The sequence below is a fragment of the Panthera onca genome, chromosome C1 (assembly GCF_046562875.1).
Source record: "Panthera onca isolate mPanOnc1 chromosome C1, mPanOnc1 haplotype 2, whole genome shotgun sequence".
NCBI classification, from domain to species: domain Eukaryota; kingdom Metazoa; phylum Chordata; class Mammalia; order Carnivora; family Felidae; genus Panthera; species Panthera onca.
The window spans coordinates 115913694-115936759 of NC_138346.1; the positions used below are offsets into that span (position 1 = coordinate 115913694).

At 53.3% G+C, this 23066-nt stretch overlaps 1 protein-coding gene across 10 annotated transcripts; it reads left to right on the top strand.

The window, feature by feature from the left end:
- Positions 1-8412: 8412 nt before the first annotated feature.
- Positions 8413-22386, top strand: SEMA6C (semaphorin 6C). 10 transcript variants are annotated; one of them, XM_060622650.2, is made up of 19 exons: positions 8413-8431; positions 12970-13135; positions 14960-15074; positions 15362-15425; positions 15584-15640; positions 15995-16096; positions 16320-16410; positions 16618-16737; positions 16918-17006; positions 17338-17555; positions 17844-17975; positions 18253-18405; positions 18647-18820; positions 19110-19256; positions 19507-19584; positions 19722-19777; positions 19949-19993; positions 20361-20456; positions 20868-22386. In XM_060622650.2, exons 2-19 carry the CDS (start codon positions 13024-13026, stop codon positions 21908-21910), a joined length of 2892 nt encoding a protein of 963 aa, XP_060478633.1. In that variant the 5' UTR covers positions 8413-8431; positions 12970-13023; the 3' UTR covers positions 21911-22386. The 10 variants fall into 10 exon arrangements, with proteins under 10 accessions (XP_060478633.1, XP_078307570.1, XP_060478632.1 ...); XM_078451444.1 differs by lacking the exon at positions 8413-8431 and adding an exon at positions 8894-9154 and having other exon boundaries at positions 20946-22386; XM_060622649.2 differs by lacking the exon at positions 8413-8431 and adding an exon at positions 8895-9158.
- Positions 22387-23066: the final 680 nt, after the last annotated feature.

Genomic DNA, 23066 nt, shown 5'->3' on the forward strand with positions numbered 1-23066 from the left:
AGGGATGATGCCTTAGTGCCTGCCGAGTGCCTCACACACCCTGCTCAATCAATATTGGCTGAAAGAATAAATTCAAAACCCACCCAAGAAGCAGGAGATAAGGGGGAAACAGTAGCAACACAACAGTCCCATGGAATATTGTTCATTTAATTCACTCATAAACAAGTCTTTCTTTGATTTTCTCTTTTATTTATCTAATTTTTTAATGTGTATTTATTTTTGAAGGAAAGAGAGACAGAGTGTGAGTGGAGGAGGCGCAGAGAGAGAGGGAGACACAGAATCTGAAGCAGGCTCCAGGCTCCGAGCTGTCAGCACAGAGCCCGACGTGGGGCTCGAACTCACAAACTGCGAGATCATGACCTGAGCTGGTCAGTTGCTTAACCGACTGAGCCACCCAGGTGCCCCTCTTTGATTTTCTCTTAATCTATACCCATTTTTAGTAATCTCCAAACCCACAGCATATAATTAGCAGCAAATTAAAAGAGGAAAGAGGAGGTTTTAGAAGCAAGAACACAGATAACAATGAGAATTCACAGAGATCGAAAGAGGAGACTAGGAAAACAAAAAAATGAAACCTAGCATTCATGGCCATACAGAAGAGGAGCCAACAGTATTAACCATGCATATTCTATCCTTTGGCATCCTCACTGGTTTCCTGTACAATTAAGTTCACAGTGCTTCCTCTGAGTAAGCAAAAAATTGGTTAAATGGTGGCATCTTAAATGTGTGAAACACTTTTGGATTTACCAAACATTTCCCCTGCATTATCTCACTTGATCCTGTGAGGTAGGCAAGCAGGGAAAGTAGCCGCTCAAACAGATGACAGACTCAGCCTTAGAAGTGATTTATCCAAAGCCATACTTCAATAGCTCAGTTGAGGTCTTAACGACCCAGTCATGCTCTTTCCACTGTATAATCCACAGGAGATTAATAATCCCTTTTTGAATAAGCCCTATTTGAAACAGTTAGAATGAAAATGTTTTGCACGTAATTGGATAAACTTCAGTTATCTGGGAAAATAGGCAGAAGGGAACATTCCTATGTTTCTGTTTCACTGAGGTTGCACCATGGTTAAAATCAGTACTCGTATCATTTCAGGAAAAGAAAATGCAGTGCGATTTGAAGCAGTCAACCAAGACTTCAGCCTGACGTAGCTGGAAACAGTTCACATCTTTGATGCATTTATATCTTCCTCCATTAACCAAACTCTGGGCATTATTACTAAGTGCTGGGGATACAAAGATAAAAGACAAGCTTCCTGTCTTTACACTAAGTCGTAAAAACCTATGGCAAGCCCATATGGAAGTATCCAATAAACAATTGTAAAAGTGAGCTCTGGAGAAAGACCGAGGTTGAATAGCTAGGTTTTATGGGGAACAGCACATTAGTCATTATTGTAATGTTTGGTGTGGGTTATCTTGACCAATGAGAATGTGTAAAGCAAGAAGAGATGGGTACGGACGTGACCCTAGGGAACACCAGCACATAAGGAAAGATCAGACAAGGCTGAGAGAGAGAGAGGCCATGGTAATAGAAGTTAAGTCACTCATTCATTTAAGACTACCTATTTTTATTAAACCCCTAGTCTCTATCAAGAGAAAGAAGGACCCAGGAGCCAAAAGAGGAGAGCGTTTCAAGGAAGGAGGGGCCAGTAGGGCCAAATGTCATAATGAGGGCAAAAGGATAAAGTCTGAAGAACTGTTCATTGAATGTGACAAAGAGTCATTAGTGGCCTTGATGAGAACAATCTCAGTGGGTTGATGGGGGCAAAAAAAGAATAATAAGATGATTGAGAAGTGAACGAGTAGAGGGAAATGCATACAGCAATTCTAGTTGACTCTAGAAGTTTAGCTGTGAAGGGAAGAAAGAAATGGAGAGATGGCTAAATACAGACAAGGATCAGGGGAAAGTTGAGAATTTTTTTTTTTTTTTTGATCATGTGAGATACTTGAGCATGTGTAGATGCTAAGGGGAAAATGTCAGTAAAAAAAGGCAAGGTTAAAAATAGAGGAAGGAGAAAGGATTTGAAGACCCAGGGAATAAAGCTTGTAAGTAGGAGATAAAGAAGACAGATTTATTCAACCAACGTGTTAATAGTTAACACCTGCTATATGCCAGGTAGTGTGCAAAATACAAAGTGTACAGTGACAGGCAAGATGGCCATAGCTAGGCCCTGGGTACATGGAACTTACAGGAAGGTGGGAAGGTGGACCTTGGACAGGAGATACAGATGCCTCATCTACTGGCATGACCAAGATGTGAGGATGTCCCTAAGGGCATCTGGAGAGGGCCCAAGAAATTGGTGGAATTCTCACATCACTACTATTTTCTCTGAAGACAGATGTGGCAGCTGCTGAGATAAAGGAAGAAGTAGTGATGAAAGAAACTTGAGGAGTGAGGTGGAAGTTTGAAATAGCTACTTGTAAGGATTGGGAGAGGGTGATTTTCCAAAGTTGGAGATCCTGAATTTATTAGAGGCTCTGATCTGTGGGACTGTGGGATTTTCTCCGTAAGACCCCGAGAAGCAGGAACAGAGTCATTTGGATTTGTCCTTTGATGTAGCTCTCTGGTTCATCCATTTCTTTCTATACCCAGTGTCACCATCCTTACCTGAATGCCTCTCTCCCCTCAACCTTGAACCCCCTATTTTCTTGCTGGGAGGTCTCCTTGTCTCCTTGCTAAAATAAAAGCATTTTGATAAGGAACACCCTTATTTGAGAACTTGAAATGACATCCTATTCCTGTCAGATTATTTTAACCTACTCACTTTAGCATTCCAAGCCTTCCATAATTTGTCTCCCTCTTCCCCTTTACTCTGATTGTTACTAGTATCTTTCTTACATCACTCCTGCCCAGCGTTTTGCTATCTATGCTTCAGGCTCCAGGCTTACCAAGTACAAACTTGCTTAAGCTATGTTGCTCTTGGGAACATTTTCTTCTTTCGTTTGCACCAAACTGACTCCCACTAAAGTTCTCCATCTTCCATGATAAAATATATCCAATGGCTTTCCCTGCAGTCATCATGAAGAACATTTATTGTGTGTCTTTCATTTCAGAATTATATTTAATGTAGCTCTTTTTTCTTTTTCTTTCTCTCGAATGGGTATTGCATTTTAATCATTTAGTGCATGTAAGTTTTATTTTAACCTCAATAGATGGCTATTTTCTTTTTTTTTCTTTTTCAAATATTTTATTTTTAAGTAATCTCTACACCCAACGTGGGACTCAAACTCTTAACCCTGAGGTCAAGAGTTGCATGCTCCACTGACTGAGCCAGCCAGGCACCCCAATTGACATTTTCTTTGTATTTTCTTTCCCTTTCTTTCTTTTTTAAGTTATTGTTTTTTTAATGTTTATTTATTTTTGAAAGAGATGGTGTGATTGGGGGAGGGGCAGAGAGAGAGGGAGACACAGAATCCGAAGCAGGCTCCAGGCTCTGAGCTGTCAGCACAGAACCCGATGTGGGGCTCGAACTCATGAGCTGTGAGATGGTGACCCAAGCAGAAGTTGGACACTTAACAGACTGAGCCACCCTCGCGTCCCTTAAACTTTTTTTAAATGTTTATTTATTTACTTTGAAAGAGAAAGAGCACACATATGTGAGCAGGGTAGGTGCAGAGAGAGAGGGGGAAAGAGAATCCCAAGCAGGCTCCCTGCGGACAATGTGGAGTCTGACATGGGGTTCCAGCTCACAAACCATGAGATCTTGACCTGAGCCAAAATCAAGAGTCAAACGCTTAACCAACTGAGCCACCCAGTGGCCCCTCTTTCTTTTTATTGAAGTATAGTTAACACACAATGTTACATTAGTTTCATATGTTCAACATAGTGATTCAACAAATTTGTAGGTTATGCTATGCTTACACAAGTGTCTGTCACCATACAATGCTAATACAATGCCACTGACTATATTCCCTATGCTATCTCTTTCGTCCCCATGACTTGTTCTTTCCATAACTGGAAGCTTGTATCTCCCACTCCTTTTCACCTATTTTGCCCATTCCCCAGCGCTTCTGCCTCTGGCAACTATCAGTTTGTTCTCTGTGTTTATGGGTCTGTTTCTGCTTGTTGTTTGTTTGGTTTTTAGATTCTACATGCAAGTGAAATCATATAGTATTTGTCTTTCTCCTCTTGCTTTTTTTTTTTTTTTTTGGTGATTGATAATTTTATGTAGCGTTGTTTGGTTTTCTTTCTCTTCATTTTTTTGTGTATCTATTACAGGTTTTGGGTTTGTGATTACCATGATATATCATGGCTTCTATATCACATCCTAAATATATAGCATTCTATATTGACGGTCATTTAAGTTTAAACACATTCTAAAAAGAACTTCTCTTGGGGCACCTGGGTGGCTTGGTTGGTTGAGCGTCTGACTCTTGATTTTGGCTCGGGTTGTGATCCCTGGGTGGTGAGATTGAGCCCCACATTGGGCCTTGTGTTGATTGTGGAGCCCGCTTAAGATTCTCTCTCTCTCTCTCTCTCTCTCTCTCTCTTTCTCTTTCCCTCTCCCTCTGCCCCTTTCCCCTCACTCAAGCTCTCTCTTTCTCTAAAATAAAAGAATAAAAAGAACTTTTTTAGTCCCTCCTCCTCACTATATGTATATATGTATGTATGTGCATATATATATATATATATACACACACACACACACATGTCTTTTGTCTGGGAAATGATTTCTCTGTTTCTATGTAAAAAAACATTTGTGTAATGTTTTATTTATTTTTGAGAGAGAGACACAGAGACAGAGTATGAGCCGGGGAGGGGCAGAGAGGGAGACAGAGTCCCAAGGAGGCTCCAGGCTCCAAGCTTTCAGCACAGAGCCTGACACGGGGCTTGAACTCATGAACTGTGAGATCATGACCTGAGCTGAAGTCAGATGCTTAACCAACTGAGCCACCCAGGCGCCCCTATTTCTCTAATTCTAAATGATCACCTTTGCCGGGTAGGGTATTCTTGGTTGTAGGTTTTTTTCCTTTCAGCACTTTGAATATATCATGCCACTCCCTTCTGGCCTGCAAAATTTCCACTGAAAAAAAATCAGCTGATAGGGGTTTCCCCTTGTATATAACTTTTCTCTTTCTGCTTTTAAAATTCTTTCTTTATGTTTAAACTTTGACATTTTATTTTATTTATTTTTTTAATGTTTGTTTTTGAGAGAGAAAGACAGCATGAGCAGGGAAGGGGCAGAGAGAGAGGGAGACACAGAATCTGAAGCAGGCTCCAGGCTCTGAGCTGTCAGCACAGAGCCTGATGCGGGGCTCAGACTTACGAACTGTGAGATCATAACTTGAGCCAAAGTTGGATGCTCAACCGACTGAGCCACCCAGGCCCCCCATAATCTTTGACATTTTATTTTATTTTATTTTAAATGTTTATTTTTGAGACAGAGACAGAGCATGAACGGGGGAGGGTCAGAGAGAGGGAGACAGAGAATCCGAAGCAGGCTCCAGGCTCTGAGCTGTCAGCACAGAGCCTGACATGGGGCTCGAACCCACAGACCAGGAGATCATGACCTGAGCTTAAGTCGGACGCTTAACTGAGCCACCCAGGCGCCCCTCTTTGACATTTTAATTATTATGTGTCTAGTGTGGATCTCCGAAGGTTCATCTTATTTTGGACTCTTTTTGCTTCCTGAACCTGGATGTCTATTTCCTTCCCTAGATTAAGGAAGTTTTCAGCTATTATTTATTCAAATAAATTTTCTGCCCCTTTCTGTCTCTCCTCTCCTTCTGAGACCCCCTATAATGCAAATGTTTATTCTCTTGATGTCATCCAACAGATCCCTTAACCTACCTCATTTTAAAAATTCTTTCCTGGGGCGCCTGGGTGGCTCAGTCGGTTGGGTGGCCGACTTCGGCTCAGGTCATGATCTCACGGTCCGTGAGTTCGAGCCCCGCGTCGGGCTCTGTGCTGACAGTTCAGAGCCTGGAGCCTGCTTCATATTCTGTGTCTCCCTCTCTCTGACCCTCCCCTGTTCATGCTCTGTCTCTCCCTGTCTCAAAAATAAATAAACGTTAAAAAATAAAATAAAATAAAAAAAATAAAAATTCTTTCCTTTTTGCTGTTCAGCTTGGGTGCTTCCCATTATCCTACCCTTCAGATCACTGATCTTCTTCCGCATCCATTAATCTACTGTCGATTCCCTTTAGTGTGTATTTAATTTCAGTTATTGTATTTTTCAACTCTAATTTATTATTTTGTGTATTTTCTCTTTGTTGAAGTTCTCTTTGAGTTCCTCCATTTTTTTCTCTCCAGTCTAGTGAGCATCTTTATAACCATTGCTTTATTTTTTAAAAGTTTTTAATTCCAGTTAGTTAACATGCAGTATAATATTAATTTCAGGTGTACAATATAGTGATTCAACATTTCCATACATTACTTGGTGCTCATCACAACTAGTGCCTTCCTTTTAAAAAAAATTTTTTTAATGTTTACTTTTGAGAGAGAGAGAGAGAGAGACAGAGTGTGAGTGGGGAAGGGGCAGAGAGAGAGGGAGACACAGAATCTGAAGCAGGCTCCAGGCTCTGCGCTGTCAGCACAGAGCCTGATGTAGGGCTTGAACTTATGAACTGTGAGATCATGACCTGAGCCGAAGTCAGACGCTTAACTGAGCCACCCAGATGCCCCAACTAGTGCCTTCCTTAATCCCCATCCCCTCTTCCCCCCCACCCCAACCTCCTCTCTGGTAACCACCATTTTGTTCTCTATAATTAAGAGTCTGCTTCTTGATATCTCCTTCTATTTTTTCCTTTGCTTGTTTTGTTTCTTAAATTCCATATATGAGTGAAACCATATGGTATTTGTCTTTCTCAGACTTCTCTTAGCATTATACTCTCTAGATCAATCGATGTCATTGCAAATAGCAAAATTCCATTCTTTTTATGGCTGAATAATATTCCATTTTATATATATATATAAATAATATATATAATATTCATATATATATATATATATATATATATATATATATATACCACATCTTCTTTATCCATTTATCAATTGATGGACACTTGGGCTGCTTCCATATCTTGACTATGGTAAGTAATGCTGCTATAAACATAGGGGTCTGTGTATCCCTTTGATTAGTGTTCTTGTCGATCATTACTTTAAACTCTAACAGGAATATTGATCATCTCCATTTAGTTCTTTTTCTGAGGTTTTATCTTATTCTTTCAATTAGAGCATATTCCTCTGTCTCCTCATTTTGCTTGACTTTCTGTGTTTGTTTCTATGAATTAGTGGAACAGCTACTTCTCCTAAACTTGAAGGAATGGTCTTAGGTATGGGTCATCACTTGTGTAGACCCTATGTGCCTGGTGACTTTTGCTGGCTGGCTGGAGTTGTGGGTGACATGGGCTGGGGATCGCGAGGCACTCCCTGCTAGGTCTTCTCTGGTAGGATGGTAAATGGCCATTTCTTTAAAGACTGGGACTGCATCCCACAGCGAATTGGATATGAAATAAGTGCTTAATACTTTATAGATGGAAATGAGATTTTAATTGGGTCCTAAAACTTTAGATAAATTACACCTCAGTCTCCATTCACTAACCTATTTAATGAGCATGTATTTGAGTCCCTAAGTCCTTTGCTAGAAGCTGGGGAGATACATCTCTTGCTTACTCACTGTGAGGCTTAGCCCAGTCAGTGAGCCTGATCGGAGTTCAGTAAAGACCAGCAAACCCTTGTGCCTCCTTTCCTCTTGTCCAGAGATTAGTATGTGGGAGTAGGGGGCAGGAGGTGTCCACTCAGATAAAACTGTCCAAGAATGCCAATGTCTCCCAGGCCACCCACTATCCTGGGAATTTTGAGAACGTCTTTTGTCCCAGCCCCCACGCAGGGAAGAATCTTAGCAGGCGATACCAAGGTGGGAGCCAAGCAGTGCTGTCTGAAGTAGTCTCATTCTCCCTCCCCACTGACCTTCCCAGAATCAAAGAGTCTTTATGGAGGATGGGGTTGGAGAAGAAGCAGTTTTGCTATTCGAAGGAATGTCCAGGGCCCTCTGAAGAAAGATGGAACACTAATCCTGTGTCTGGGGCCAGTAAAGCTATACGTGGGGCTGGGACACTGGTCACTTTCCCTTTTTGGAGTCTCCATGTTGCTCCTCTTTCTGTGTGATTCTCTGAGTCAGTTTGTCCCAATCTCCACGTCTCTCTTTTGGCTTGAGCCTCACTCACCTGTCCTCTTCCATCAACCCAACAGCCTGCCAGCCACCCTGGCTTCCTGGCTCCGTAGTTCCTGGCCTAGTGGCCTAAGCCCATCCTGCTCTGACAGTAGGGGTGAGAGGGGAGGAGATGATGGGGACAAGGAAAACCTCCTGGTGACACCTTCCTTTCCTTTCCCAGGCCTCAAGCCCTCAAGCGCATGCTAGGCCTCCCTTATTGGGGTCATGATGAACCAGAGGAGGCACGTGGGAAGAAACAAGGAGGTAGAGGTAAAAACAGTAGAGAGGAGGGACAGAGGGTTGGGGGCAGAGCGGAGAGCCCCCCCGAAGTGGAAGCCGGGTAGCCAAAGCCATTGGGGAGAAAGGAGGGAGGTTGAGTCGCGCGGCTCTGACAGTCCAGCCCAGCCGAGTCTCCGGGTTTCCCGTCGGTCTCTCCTTCCAGCTTCGCTTCCTTCCTCTCTTGTAAGATTTCTCCCAGGACCTCTCCGTGAGACCCCCTCCTCTGTACGAGTCTCGGCGATGGTCCACTGGTTTCTCCGTCTCGCGCCTGGCTTTGGTCTCTGGCTCAGCCTCCCGACCTGGCCCTCTCGGTGGGCGGTGCTCCTTACGCCCCGCCCCCAAGGAGGACTATTGGTGAAGAGGTGTCGAGAAGGCGGTGTCCAGCCAGCTTCCGAGAGCCAGATTGGTTGCGGCGACCCAGAGGCGGGCGGGAGGCGGAGCCGGCCGGGAGGCGGGCGGGGCGGCTGGGGCCCGGCCCAGAGCCCCGGGCGGTCGCATTGTTTTCCTGCACGGAGCCGCGGCGGGAGTGGGGGCTGCGACTGGGACCCGCGGCTTGCCGGACCCGACAGGGGCCGGGAGCTCAGATCCGGGCTCCATCCCATTCGGACGCTCATCACATCTCGCCAGAGCCCCAATCACGGATTGCGAACTCGGCGTGGTGCGGGGCTGCTGCCCGCCCGCTGCGATCTCGGTCCCGCTGACCCGGATCTCGGAGCAAGTACCCCGGAGCTTGGGGAGATGGGGCTGCAGGGGAGGCCAGGAGGACGGGGGACGCCGCAGCTGGGGACAACGTTCCGAAGTGCGAGAGGGAACCGGGAGGGTGCCAGCGCGCTGTGTGCCTGGCTGGTGGAGAGGGTCAGCGGAGTTGGGGTGCTTGGAGGGAGGAGGGGACCGTGGCCGAGCCCCGTCAGTGCACTGTTGGGCGCAGCGTCTGGGCGCCTCTTTCCACCAGGCTTCTCTGAGTCGCGTCCCCTGGATTGGGGAGCGCGAAAGGGGATTATCTGAGGCGCGCACCGTGCAGAGGGTGGAAACCCTGGTGCCGTGACTCCCGGGCAGGGAAAGTAAGGCTCCGAAACCCGCGGCGAACTGGACCCTCCTCTCGATGTCTCTGCAGGGATGGGAAGGGGGACGCGTCGTTCCGGACTTTGGTGTCACGGTTGCACCTCTGTCCTTGTGCAAGCGGGAGTCTGAGCACCTCTCAGGAGGTTGGCTGGGGCAGAGTCGGGGAAGGGGGCCCCCGAGAAACAACAGTCCCCGCGCCCTTCTCGTTTCTTCACCCCACTCGACCCGGGGCTTTGTTAGACCAGGGTCTCCCAAGGAGGAGAGCCTAGCTGGAGACTGGACCTTTAGCCCGCGGACCCCGCTCAGCGCCGGCCGCAGGCCTGCCCTCTTTGGTTCCCAGCCTCTGGCCCTGTTTCTCTGGCCTGGGAGACCCGCCTCCGCTCCCCAACCCCCGCTCTCATCCTCACTCTGTCTGCGCCTGCAGGCCCCTCCAGCCCCTCCTCCCGCTAACGTGGCTCTGGGACCCGGTCCCGGCCCAGACTCTGCTGCCCGCCCCTCTCGGAGCCCCAGATCCAGTGAGGGGGAGACACGTCGAGCCCCTGGCCCTGGGCCCATCTTATGCCAGGCTCTAAACACCTGGATTATCCTCGTTGGGGGTTGGGTGGAAGGGAGAGTAGGTGCGGAACCAGGGGCAGAGGGTGGGAGAAATGTCTTGGAGAAGGGAATGCGCCTTCAGCCTGTTTCTCGAGGATCCTCACCGCGCCCCCCACCCCCTCTATCTCCTGTCTGTTCCCCCAGAGGAAGGTGGACTGGGGCGGGAGACCAGCCTGAGAGCTTCCTGCTATTGTCCCCAGCCCGGTCTCCCCTTCTCCATCCCTTCCCCAGCCTCCCCCTCCACCCGCCTTGACTCTGGTTGTGACTCTGGCTATGACCCTGGCCACTCCCCAGAGGTGGCTGTAGGGCCAGGAGGAGAGAGAAGGGCTGTTTTCTCTCCCAGCAAAGAGAAGACCTAGGAGGGGAAGAAAGGTTTGGCCAGGCCTCCCCCATTTGCTTCAGATGGGGGGTATGATGCCTTTCCCCAGGCCCCGGGTGGGATGGGAACTGCTCAGATGCTGCTCCTCCAAAAACCAATGTGGGAAGCCTTCTTAAAAAGACATATCATACAAGTCTAGGGGGCCAATGCGAAGGCCAACCAAGTGTTTTCAGAGGCTGGACTAATCCAGTCCAAGGCAGGGGGTGGGGTGCAGAGACACTGGGCAGGAGGGAGGCAGGACCTGCTCTCTCAGGGAAGAAAGAAGGGGCTGGGGATGTTTGCTATCGGAGCATTTTGCCTAGAAATGAAGAGCATGTAAATGAGATGCAAATTAGCCTCTATTGTCCCCAGCTAGGGCGCTTTCTCCGTGAAGGCTGCTGGATTCTGAGGGTTTTAATGTGGGAGTGGTCGTAATGCCCCACAAACTCTCCTTGTCACCCTTTTCCCCAAGACTGGTCCTTCAGTTCCAGGAGTTTCCAGCTAGGGGCCAGCCCCTGCCCCTGCCCTCACATCTTTGGGTTTGAAGCGGCCCGCACCTTTGTAATCTAGCTCACTGTCAACACCCCGCCCCACCCCACCCCACAACACACCCACACCTTTCCAGGGCCGCACGTCCCTTTCCCTAGCCTCAGTAGACTTCTCCTAAATTTTCACATTTACTTCTAAGGGATGTGGTAAGGAGGTCTAGCTAAGCCTCTTCCGTCCTGTCCCTTCTTCCATCAGGTCACAGGTTTCCTATCCCCCTCAACCCCCACAGGAGTCACGACCCCAGGTGAGGAAAGGGCAGCAGCTCCTGAAGGCAGAGGATGGAAACTGGCCTGGTCTGGGAGCAGGAAGAGGGGTCTGGCTGTTCTCCCCACTTGCCAGAGGCCAAAGTTGTTTCCTGGGTGAAGATACCAGTTGCCCAGGGCAACTTGGAGGGGGGGGGGGAGCCGGAGGGGGAGGATAGGAGACTGGCTGGGTCCCTTTCTCTTCCCCTGGGAGCACCAGCATCCGGGGATGGGGGTGGGGTGGTTAGGGAGGCTTGGCCTTTCAGCACCAGAGGGTCGTTAGCTAGCTGACTGCTCTGCCCCTGGGGAGGGGGTCATCATTAGATGTTCCTACCCCTTCCCCTCCTCCAGCCCTCTTGGGACCCCAATCTGACGTCAACCTCCCCACCACTGATGCTGGACTGGGGGTGGGGTACACTTGGGTCCTGGCTCCAAGAGTGGATTTGGGGAGATGGAATGGGCTGGGCTTGGAAACCCAGGGTCTGCTCTTTAAGGGGACATGGTGGGATGAACAACTAAGGATTGGTGAGGGATAGCTGTCTATTCACAGAAAAGAAGGATTCTCACCCGACCTGGTTTCAGGAGCCACTCAGCCCCTCGCTTCAGTTTGAGGGGAGGGAGGGCAGGAAGCTGGAGTACACCTCCCACTGCGGGGCCCAACCGGGGTCGGCTGGGGTGGGGTTGGCAGTGCCTGATGAGTGGGAAGGGCAGTCTCACCACGCTTTCACCATATCCATCTTTTCCTGGACTTTGGGCTACTGTTGCCTGTGCCTGTCGTTGAATTATTTATATTTCCATTTTGAGGCAGCCTGAAGAGGGAAGGAAGGGAAAGAGGGACATACGTGTTGAGCCATTTCTCATCACCAGTATAGCCAGTTGCATCCCTGGCTCCTCATAGGCGTCTGCTCCTCCTCATCAAGTACTTGCACTGGTTCTTGGGAGCCAGGGAGGGAGCAGGGGGTTGGAGAGGCTGGGAGGGGGCACAGTGGTCGGGCAGACAGCTGCAGCCAGAGCTAAGTTTAGCCTCTGATCTGGCTTTGATGCAGATGCATTTTTGGCTAAGGCAGCCCCCCACCCCACCCCGTACCCCTCCCTACCCAGCTTCTCCCTAGCAAAGAGAAGAGCCCTTGAGGCATGAACTTAGACTAAGACAACGACCCCTAGGCTTCCTGCCCCCACTCTGTCCTTCCCCAACCCTAGAGAGGGGATGGCTTCCTCGCAGCTGCCTCTGCCCAGGCACAGCGCCTAAATGGCTCCCAGGGTGCCGTCCGGGTCTGTGAGGGAGGGTGAGGCAGACACGGTGCCCTCTTCCTCCTTCCAGTGCCAAGGAGTCACTATTTATAATTTTAAGGCTTCAGTGTCTAATTATAACTGAGAAGGGGTTAGTAAGAGGGGGGCCGGGAGGTGTCACCTACCAAATGTCCCAGGCCTGCTCAGAAGAAAGGAGAAGAGGCCGGGTGAGAAGGTTTGGAAGGGGAACGGGCGTGTCCTGTCCTTACCTGGGGTCATGCCTGCAGGTCTCACGCCAGCCAGTTTGGGCCAGTTGGAGAGAGAAAGGCCTGGAGTGACAGTGACAGCTGGCTGGGACCGAGGCAGTGCCAGAGAAAGGGTTGATTCCCCCGGCCCACAGGGTCCTCTGGGGTCAGACCAGGGGAGGAGCCCGCCTGGGCCAGGGGGGAAGGGATCTGGCCCCTTCCCCCACTTTTATCTGTCTCCTCTTTCAGGGCCGGCATATGGGTGAGGGGGCACCCCCTGGGGCCTGAGCTGCCCCGCACAGGATGCCCCGTGCCCCCCGCTTCATGCCCTTGCTGCTCCTGCTGCTCTCACTTCCCCATACCCGGGCTGCCTTCCCCCAGGACCCCCTCCCTCTGCTGACCTCTGACCTGCAAGGTGAGTGCCCTGGCCCGACACCCCGCTGGGTGAGCTCTGCACTCCAGACCCCTGTGTAGGAGGCCAGGGTACAGGAAGACACCCAGCAGGGGAAGCAGACAGGTAGAGGGAGCGGGCGCTGCTGGCCCTGCTTCCTTCACTTGGAGGCAGTGCGGTCATTTGGTGGTTAAGAGCACGGACTCTCAGCCAGACCAAACCTTAGCAGGTTTGGATCCCTGCCCGGCGACTCATTAGCCGCACAACCTTGGTTAGATTGTTTAACCTTCCTTTGCCTCAGTCTCCTCATCTGCAAAATGAAGAGAGCAAACAGCATTCTGCCTCAGAGTTATGTAGGGATTAAATGAGGCGCCAAGGACACGGTCTGGCACATGGTAAGTGCTGCCTGTGTGTTTGCTATTACTGTTAGGTATGCCACAAAGGCTCAGGGCTGGTTCAGTGGTTCCCCACACCTCTTCCCTCATCTCCACCATTTGCACCACAACTAAGCCTAGGTCCCACTGTGAGGGAAAAACCATACACCCACTTTTTTCTGAGAAGAACCTTGATCTATTTGCAGGTCCCTGTTATGGATGTAGAATTTAGAGTAATTTTAAGGACCAAGGGACTGCAGTTGGGTCCCTGGGAGTAAGTGTTGGGGGATAAGAATAGCAAACACTTGCATGTGCCAGATGAGGTTCTGAGCACTGTATAAACATTAAAGCATCTATGTCTGAACTCTGAGCTGCCTCTGGGCGCTGATGATCATGGTTGCCATGGTCAGGCCAGCGGACACGGAGGGTGGTCAACGGAGACAGTGACCTGGGACGGCTGAGGTGACTTCTGAAGAGCCTTGAGGGGATGATACCAAAAGCTGGGAGAAATGGAGTAAGTGCTCCAGACAGGACAGTGTATGACACGGGAAGGAGAGGGGAGCGCTAGCCAGCCCTACAGCCCTTCCAACAAGGGACTGTGAGCGGGCATTGGTGGTATAGTGGTGGGCACACCTGCCTTCCAAGAAGGAACTGTGTTCATTCAGCTCTGGAGTAGGACAGACCTGGATCTGAATCCCAGTGCCTGCCACTTCCCAGCTAAATAAACTAGGCAAATTCCTTAATGGCTTTAAGCCTCAGACTCCTCATCTGTAAAGTGGGGCCAATATTAGTATAGTAAAACCTTGTGGCAAGATAAGCAAACATTATTTTTAATTTTAATTAAAAAAATGTTTATCTTTAGAGAGATGGAGAGATGGAGTGCGAGCAGGGGAGGGGCAGAGAAAGAGGGAGACACAGAATCCAAAGCAGGCTCCAGGCTCTGAGCTGTCAGCACAGAGACAGATGTGGGGCCTGAACTCACAAACCGTGGGGGATCATAACTTGAGCCAAAGTTGGATGCCTAACTGACTGAGCCACCCAGGTGCCCCTCTAATAAATTTTAACTTGATAAATGAGTGATGTCTTGTGATACAAGTAGTATGTGATACTGAATATCACTTGATCACAACTGAGTCAATGGTTCTTGAAATTCACTTTAATGTACGAGTGCTTTGGATTACAAGCATCATTCCAGAATGAATTATGCTTGCAAACCAAGTTTTACTGTATTTCCCTTACAGGGTTGTATTAAACGAGGCATCTAAAATGCTAACATGGTGGTTGGCCGAGGTTAAGTGCTCAGGGCTAGCATTATTTTATTAATAGTTGTATTAATAGTTTTTTTTTAATACCTCACAACTTGTCTTCCTCATCCACAATGTCCATGGCTGGATTTCATCTGGCTGGAAAGGGTATTGAGGGAGTGCATGGTGTCCTGGCTCGGCCTCAGCACCCACCTCTCTGTGTCTTCTAGGGACTTCCCCATTATCTTGGTTCCGGGGCCTGGAGGATGATGCTGTGGTTGCCGAACTCGGGCTGGACTTTCAGAGATTCCTAACCTTGAACCGGACCTTGCTAGTGGCTGCCCGGTAAACTGGCCGTGGCACTGTTGTGGGGCCGACATGCATGCTCCTGGGCAGACATGGGACCTGCATGGCCACTGCAGCACCTTGCAGGGGACACATGCAGGTGTACAAGCCATGGGACGTGGACATGCTTGGACCCAGAGCGCAAATGCCGAGGCATGGAGTAAGGGGGGGATAGCAGGAGGTCTGCGATGTTTGTCTCTGACCACTGAGCCTGAGCAGGGTGGCAGTAAGGAGCTCAGGTGGGGTGCCTTTGTTTGGCTCTGATCCCTCCTTACCTCTCTCTGCAGGGATCACGTTTTCTCCTTCGATCTTCAAGCCCAGGAGGCAGGGGAGGGGCTGGTGCCCAACAAGGTAAGAGGCATGTGGCAGGAGGTGCAGGCATGGAGATGAGGCCTGGAAAGGTCTGCTGGGGGTCCAGCGGGTGGGAAAAAGAATCCAAAAAGAGCCATCATATGAGGGGGCATCCAGCTTGCCCCATGATGTTCCCTCCCTTCTGCCTCTCCCTTCAGTATCTAACATGGCGGAGCCAAGACATGGAGAACTGTGCTGTGCGGGGAAAGCTGACGGTGAGGAGCGTGAGGAGCGGGGTGACAATTTCCAGGGGAGAATTTCCCGCCTCTCCAGGCTTTGTCCAGGACCACAGTGGTCCTCCGCTGTGCCCAGTTTTCCCGCCCACTTGCATCTGGGGTGGGGGGGGGGGATGCAGGAAAGGGGATGAATAGTTTTTGCCTTCCTTCACAGAAGAGCTAGGCTCTAGTAGGCCAAAGAATCTGTCTGAGGTTGCAGAGTAGCAAATAGCTTGGCTGGGACTTTACCCCACATTGCTCTGACCATCTCAGGGGAGGTAGCCTTAATTCCTGTGGCCCCCTGTCCCAGTCCTAGGGAGCCCTGTCGCTGACCTGGAATTTTGGCTTCTCTAGGACGAGTGCCACAACTATATTCGTGTTCTTGTTCCCTGGGACTCCCAGACACTCCTTGCCTGTGGAACGAACTCATTCAGCCCCGTGTGCCGCAGCTATGGGGTACAGAGGCGGAGGGAGGGGGTGTGGGGCAGGGAAGGGGTCGTGATGGGAGTGAGAAGAGAACCCAAGGTGGGCAACCAGCGAGGGTAGGGGAACCGGAGTGTCCAGAATGCAAGGGTCCTGAAGGGGTTGGGGAGAGAGGCAAGGGGACGCGGGGAGGTGGGTGATGGAGCCAGACTCCGAGACCCTGATGGTTCCAAGAATCTGTTCCCTCTCCCTGCAGATAACTTCGCTGCAGCAGGAGGGTGAAGAGCTGAGTGGGCAGGCTCGATGCCCCTTTGATGCCACCCAGTCCAATGTGGCCATCTTTGCAGGTGTGCACCTGGGCACGTGAGAAGCGGGCCTGTGGCCGGAGGGGGCTACCACCTCAGCCCTTCTCCCAATTTGGTCTCTCCCTATGCTCCTGAGTGGAAGGTTGAGGTAGGGGGCAGGGCCAGGGTGAGTGAGGTAGGGGTGTAGGAGGCCCAAGAAGCGCCAGATCCCTGGGCCCTCCCCTGACTCCCCCCTACCCGCCCCTCCAGAGGGCAGCCTATACTCAGCCACAGCTGCGGATTTCCAGGCCAGTGATGCTGTGGTTTACAGAAGCCTTGGGCCTCAGCCCCCACTCCGCTCGGCCAAGTACGACTCCAAGTGGCTCAGAGGTCAGGGCGGGCCTGGGGGAGGGAGGCTGCTCTTGGGGAGGAGGTACAGGGGGAGGACAGGGGGAGGTGCAGGGAGCAGGCAGAGGGTGGTGGTACTTGTACTGTGCCTGTGTGAAAGGCAGAAGGCTGTGTGGGGCCTGGAGTCTCTGAGCATGCTGTTTCCTGTCTCCGCCCCTTCAGAGCCACACTTCGTCCATGCCTTGGAGCACGGAGACCATGTCTACTTCTTTTTCCGAGAGGTCTCTGTGGAGGATGCTCGGCTGGGAAGGGTAAGGAGGTGGGCACCAGGGGTGGGTAGCTAGAGAGTTCTGCTGGATCCTGAGGAGCCAGTCAAGAGTCAGTGAAGAGCTCCTGGCCCTAATCTCCACCATACAGTCCCTTGGACTCTGAGCCCCAACTTGGAGTAGCCCCCAACCCTCTGCCCCCACATCCTGCTGTGTCCCTCATCCTTGACCCCAACCGATCTACCACGCTATACCCTTCCTTTGCTGTGCCCCTAACATTGGTCTCTCGGTCCTCCAACACTCCAGATTCGTGTCCCCGCCACTGGCCCTGGGGCCCTCCCTGTTCTCCTAGTCCTGGCTCTCCCCCCCAACCCAGGTGCAGTTCTCCAGGGTGGCCCGAGTATGTAAACGTGACATGGGCGGCTCACCTCGGGCCTTGGACCGCCACTGGACATCCTTCCTGAAGCTGCGGCTCAACTGCTCTGTTCCTGGAGATTCTACCTTCTATTTTGACGTCTTACAGGCCTTAACTGGGCCTGTGAACTTGTATGGCCGCTCTGCTCTCTTTGGGGTCTTCACCACGCAGACCAACAGGTTAGTAGTAGACTAACCGACATGGCCCAATCTGTCCCTTGTCCCACCAGCGTCTGAGCCCCCCTCCCACAGCCTGCTGATGCCTTATAATGAGGGGAGATTCCATTCAAGGCCAGTTTACTGTTCTGTTCATTTTTTTTTTCTCCCAGCATGGCCCCCAGAGACTGTCTCACCCTCTCAGGCTCCACGTCTTAATATGGTGCATAAGGGCAGCTGCCGTGTCTCACCTGGGAGGGGCTGTGCTATCCCTCCCAACCCCCAGCCCACATCCTTTTCTGGCTCCTTCAGCATCCCTGGCTCTGCAGTCTGTGCCTTCTACCTGGATGATATCGAGCATGCGTTTGAGGGCAAGTTCAAGGAGCAGAGGAGTCTGGATGGGGCCTGGACACCCGTATCTGAAGACAGGGTTCCCTCCCCCAGGTACCCAGGATGGGGGTGGCTTTTGTGGGGGCAGAAGCAAGCAGTGTGTTCCCACATGGGATTATGAAGAGAGGGTCTATGGGATTAGGGGGAGGGGGCTCAGTGGGGTGGCATGGGACTGGAGAGCTGTGGAGAAAAGGAAGGCAGTAGTTGAATGTCTGTGTGAAGGGGTAGAGCAAAGGTTACCAATCATGTTTGGGAGCAGCTGGGGGGGTGGGGTACTTAACTAAACCCTGGGTCCCCGTCCTAACATGGCTCCTTTCCATGTGCCTACCAGGCCAGGATCCTGTGCAGGAGTAGGTGTGGCTGCCTTGTTCCCCTCTTCCAGAGATCTCCCTGACGATGTCCTGACCTTTATCAAGGCTCACCCACTGCTGGACCCGGCCGTGCCACCTGCTACCCATCAGCCTCTGCTCACCCTCACCAGCAGGTATGTGGCTAGACAAATGACAGCTACTGCCCAACTCCCCCCCCCCCCCCGCCCCCGCCCCTTTCTGTCTCCGACCTCACAAGCTAAATCATATTGGTGGGAAGAAGAACCCACAAAAGTGGAAGGGAGAGCGAGAAGAAGAAAAAGTCTGGGCGGGAGGAAGCACCCGGAAGTGGGCACCAGGATACATGGGCCGTCTTCCACTAGTCAGCTTGCCCTGACCTGAGGCCTATCCCTCCAGGGCTCTACTGACCCAGTTAGCTGTGGATGGTAGGGCTGGTCCCTACGGTAACACCACAGTCCTGTTCCTGGGCTCCGAAGATGGGACAGTGCTGAAGGTACTGCCCCCAGGGGGGCCATCAGGGGGCCCTGAGCCCATCCTGTTGGAAGAAATCAATGCCTACAGCCCTGCCAGGTGAGGCCTTCGTCTGGCAGTCCCTCCCACCCACCCCCGCCCCCCTTGCAGAGCAGGAATGGGAAGTGAGGTGGTGGATGGAGATGTGGGGGGATAGGGTGGGAACTCCCCAGAAGCTATAGGGTATAGGGATTTGGCAAGAAGCTGGGTGGTTTGGTGGGGCAGCCCTATGAGTTGTGTTCAGGGCTTGTGCACCTCCCCACCTTCTGTTCTTTAACCGTCCCCCCCCCACCCCTGGAGACAAGAGCCTCACCTGCGCCATCTCTGATTCCTTCTGGCTCCATCCTAGGTGTAGTGGGAAGCGGGCGGCCCAAACAGCACGGCGGGTCATAGGGCTGGAGCTGGACACTGAAGGTCACAGGCTCTTTGTGGCTTTTTCTGGCTGCATCATCTACCTCCCTCTCAGTCGGTGTGCCCGGCACGGGGCCTGTCAGAGGTGAGAAGAGGCTGAGGGCAGGCCTGCCTGGGGAGGTTTCTTGGGCCGGAAGGAGCATGGGGACACAGGCATGGGGGGGGGTGGCAGAGAAATGCAGGGGAGGGTCAGGAGGGAGGGTTGCCTGGAGCATTCTGTAGGTATTCAGCAACCAGGGACTAGAATAGGAATCAGGGTAGGCAGGATGGGATCTGGGGCTGGGGCATGGGCTGTGATTAGAGGGGAGAGCCTCAGATGTCTCCGTCTCCCCCAGGAGCTGTCTGGCTTCTCAGGACCCATACTGTGGATGGCATAGCTCCAGAGGCTGTGTGGATATCAGGGGACCCGGTGGGTAAGTGAGGGGCCCCTGGACCTCCTGAGGAGAAAGCTCCCCACTACTAGGAGAGGGAGCTGAGGGCCGGGGCAGGGGCTGGGGGGCAAGATGGATAACTGCACTGAGACACCCCCATCCACCTCATTTCCTTCTAGGACTGATGTGGATCCGGCTGGGAACCAGGAATCCACGGAGCACAGTGACTGCCAAGGTAAATGGCCAGGGCAGGGGCAGCTGTAGCCACAGCTGCACATGGCTCTGAAGGCCCTCAGCGACCATCCCGGGTGTGGGTTTCTGTCCTTCTGTAGCACAGTCACCCCTTTCAGTTCTTCTAGAAGCTTCCCCTGCCCCTGTCTTCACCCTCCGTCTTCCTTCTTCATAGACGGAGCTACTGGGAGTCAGTCTGGTACAGGGGATTCTGCTTATGGTGAGTCTGGCTATTCCAACTTCATCCCCCCTTGCCCGGCCCACACTCACCTGAGTCTGTGCTCCCTGGCAGCAGACCAGCACCCCGGACCCACTGAGAGAGTCTCAAGGGTTAGCATCCTCCACACACCTGGCATATAGCTCAGTGCTTGGCATACAGTAGGGTGCTTAAATAAATAGTCTTTGAAAAAACTACATGAAAGAATGCCTGCATGGTGAGCCCTTCCATGCCCAGAAGAAAGGAGAGGCTGGAGTTCTGGACTTTGGGGTTCCAAAGGGGGTGGGTGGGGGTGGGGAGGACCCTCTGAATGGGTGTCAGAGGTGGAAAACAGGAGCCTCACTGGCTCTGACCTGGTCTCTGTCACCAGTGCTTCTGGGTCCTGGCCCTTCCCCTGAGACCCCCAGCCCCCTCAGTGATGCCCACCCCCGGCCCCAGTCTTCCACTATTGGAGCTCACACTCAGGGTAAGGGGGCTGGTTGGGAGGGACAGGAGTGAAGTGTGGGGCTGCTCATTCTTGAAGAACTCCAAGCCCCTCACTGACACGTTTGATGCTCACTAATGCCTGTCTGGTGCCCCCTCTCCCCAGAGCTGGGCATCTCCTATCCACCTCCTTCTGCACTGGCAGAGTTTGGCACCTGCTCTTGGCATGGCTCCAGGGGCCAGAGCTGGGTTGGGGACTCCCCAAGGCCCAAGCTCTAGCCTGTGTGTGAGGTCTGGTGTGATGGGCTGTGCGTTGAGGGGTCGGGGGAGGTCATTCTGAGGAGGGTCAGGCTGTGCTGGAGGGGAGGAGGCGAGCAGCAGCGGGAGCGAGGTGCAGCGCCCTCCCACACCCCCCTACCTCGGCTGAGCCTCCCTCCTCCCTCTCGGTCGGCAGGCGTGCGCCGGGACCTCCCCCCAGCCTCAGCCTCCCTCTCCGTCCCCATCCCACTCCTCCTGGCCTGTGCTGCCGCAGCCTTCGCTCTGGGCGCCTCGGTCTCTGGCCTCCTGGTCTCCTGCGCGTGCCGCCGAGCCCACCGACGTCGGAGCAAGGACGTCGAGACTCCGGGGCTCCCGCGCCCTCTCTCCCTTCGCAGCTTGGCCAGGCTGCACGGTGCGGGCCCGGAGCCGCCGCAGTCCAAGGACGGAGACGGGGCGCAGCCGCCCCAGCTCTACACCACCTTCCTGCCTCCCCCCGAGGGCGTGGCCCCGCCGGAGCTGGCCTGCCTGCCCACGCCGGAGTCCACGCCCGAGCTGCCGGCCAAGCACCTCCGCCACGCCGGGGGCCCCTGGGAGTGGAACCAGAACGGGAACAATGCCAAGGAGGGCCAGGGCCGCGCGCGGGGCGGGAACGCGGCGGGCGGCCCCGCGCCCCGCGTGCTGGTGAGGCCGCCGCCGCCCGGCTGTCCCGGGCAGGCGGTGGAGGTCACCACCCTGGAAGAACTGCTGCGCTACCTGCACGGTCCGCAGCCACCCAGGAAGGGGGCCGAGCCCCTGGCCGCGGCCGCGTTTACCTCGCGGGCGCTCCCGCCGGAACCCAGCCCCACCCCCACCCTGTTCGCGGGCCCCAGCCTCCTGCCCCGGGAGTGTGGCCCGCCGTTGAGGCTGGACGTGCCCCCCGAGGGCAAGTGCGCGGCCCCCTCCACGCGGCCCGCCCTCTCCGCCCCCGCTCCCCGGCTAGGGGTCGGGGGCGGCCGCAGAACGCCCTTCCCCACGCATCGTGCCCCCCCGGCCCTGCTCACTCGGGTCCCCTCGGGGGGTCCCTCCAGGTACTGTGGGGGGCCTGGGAGACATCTTCTGTACCTGGGCCGGCCGGAGGGCTATCGGGGCCGCGCCCTAAAGAGGGTGGACGTCGAGAAGCCGCAGCTGCCCCCGAAGCCGCCCCTCGTCGCGCCCTCCCCCCCGCCGGCCGTCCCCAACGGCAGCCATTTTCACTTCTAAAGGGAGCTGCGCTGCGTCCTCCAGTTGGGCCCCTGAGGCCCGCGCCCTCCAAGGCCAAGAGCATGGACGCGTCTCCAAGGACAGAACCCCTCCCTCTCTCCGCGTTCCACACCTCCAGCCTTTCTGGACTCTGAGAGTCTCCCGGGGTTTCAGCCCGCCTTGGGTTTATTTATTGACTGTCTTTCCCCCTGTCCTCGAGAGAGGAGTGGGAGGTGAGAAGCTCGCCCCCTCAGTGAGCCAGCTTTTCGGGGGGAACTGGCGCACTTCTACTTCCCCCTCTCTCAGCCAAGCTGCCTTAACTCGCCCCTTCGGGCTTCCTCCATAGACTGAGCCGCGGGCGGGCCGCAGGACGGATGGACGGACCGACGGGGCTGGGGCCGCGCGCGCGCTGTGTACGGAGTCCTCGGGCCTCCCGGGACGTGCCTCCTCCTACTGTGTAGGAGCCTCCGCTTCCCAATACAGCTTTTTGTCCCCGAGTCGTGCCTGACTTTCCTAGCGGAGGGGGCGGGGCGGGAACCGGTCCGCTCGCTAGGCGCCTCTGCCCCCGAATCTGCCTTTATCTTGGCCTCGCACTCTCCCGAGTAATTGGGATGGCTGCGGTCCCACCGGGGTTAATCAGGAAAGGTTTCCTGAAGGAGGCAAGCAAAGAAATGGTGTGTGGCGATGAGCCGGGGCCCAGGAGACCCACGGCCGAGCTTAGGTGGGGTGGGGAGTGCACCGGAGCACGTTCCTGGATCGAGGACGTTTTCCTAGCTTGTACCATGGGGTGGGGGGAGGGTACTTTTTGAGAAATAAAATGAAGCTGCAGCGCAAGTGATTTACGTTTCACAACAGGAAAACTTGTCCTAAAGAATTTGGAGTCTAGATCGCACGACCGGGAGGCTGCACAGAAGAGCAAAGGAGTCCGCGCTGTCGGAGGCAGGGGCTACCCTTGGCAGTTCCCTAAGGAGCAGTTAGTTTCCCTTCGCAGAGCGGGAGGGAGTATGCACAGCGTTTGTTCCCTTGCACGCATGCGTAGCCTCCTCTCGCGGAGGAGTCTCCGGCTGCAACCCGCGTGCCGAGGTTCAGCTAGCGGGTGCCCGTTCGGTCGTTCATCTAGCTGGGGCTGGCTGAAGATACCTGTCTGTTACCCCGCGGGCCAATGGGAGGGGCTGAC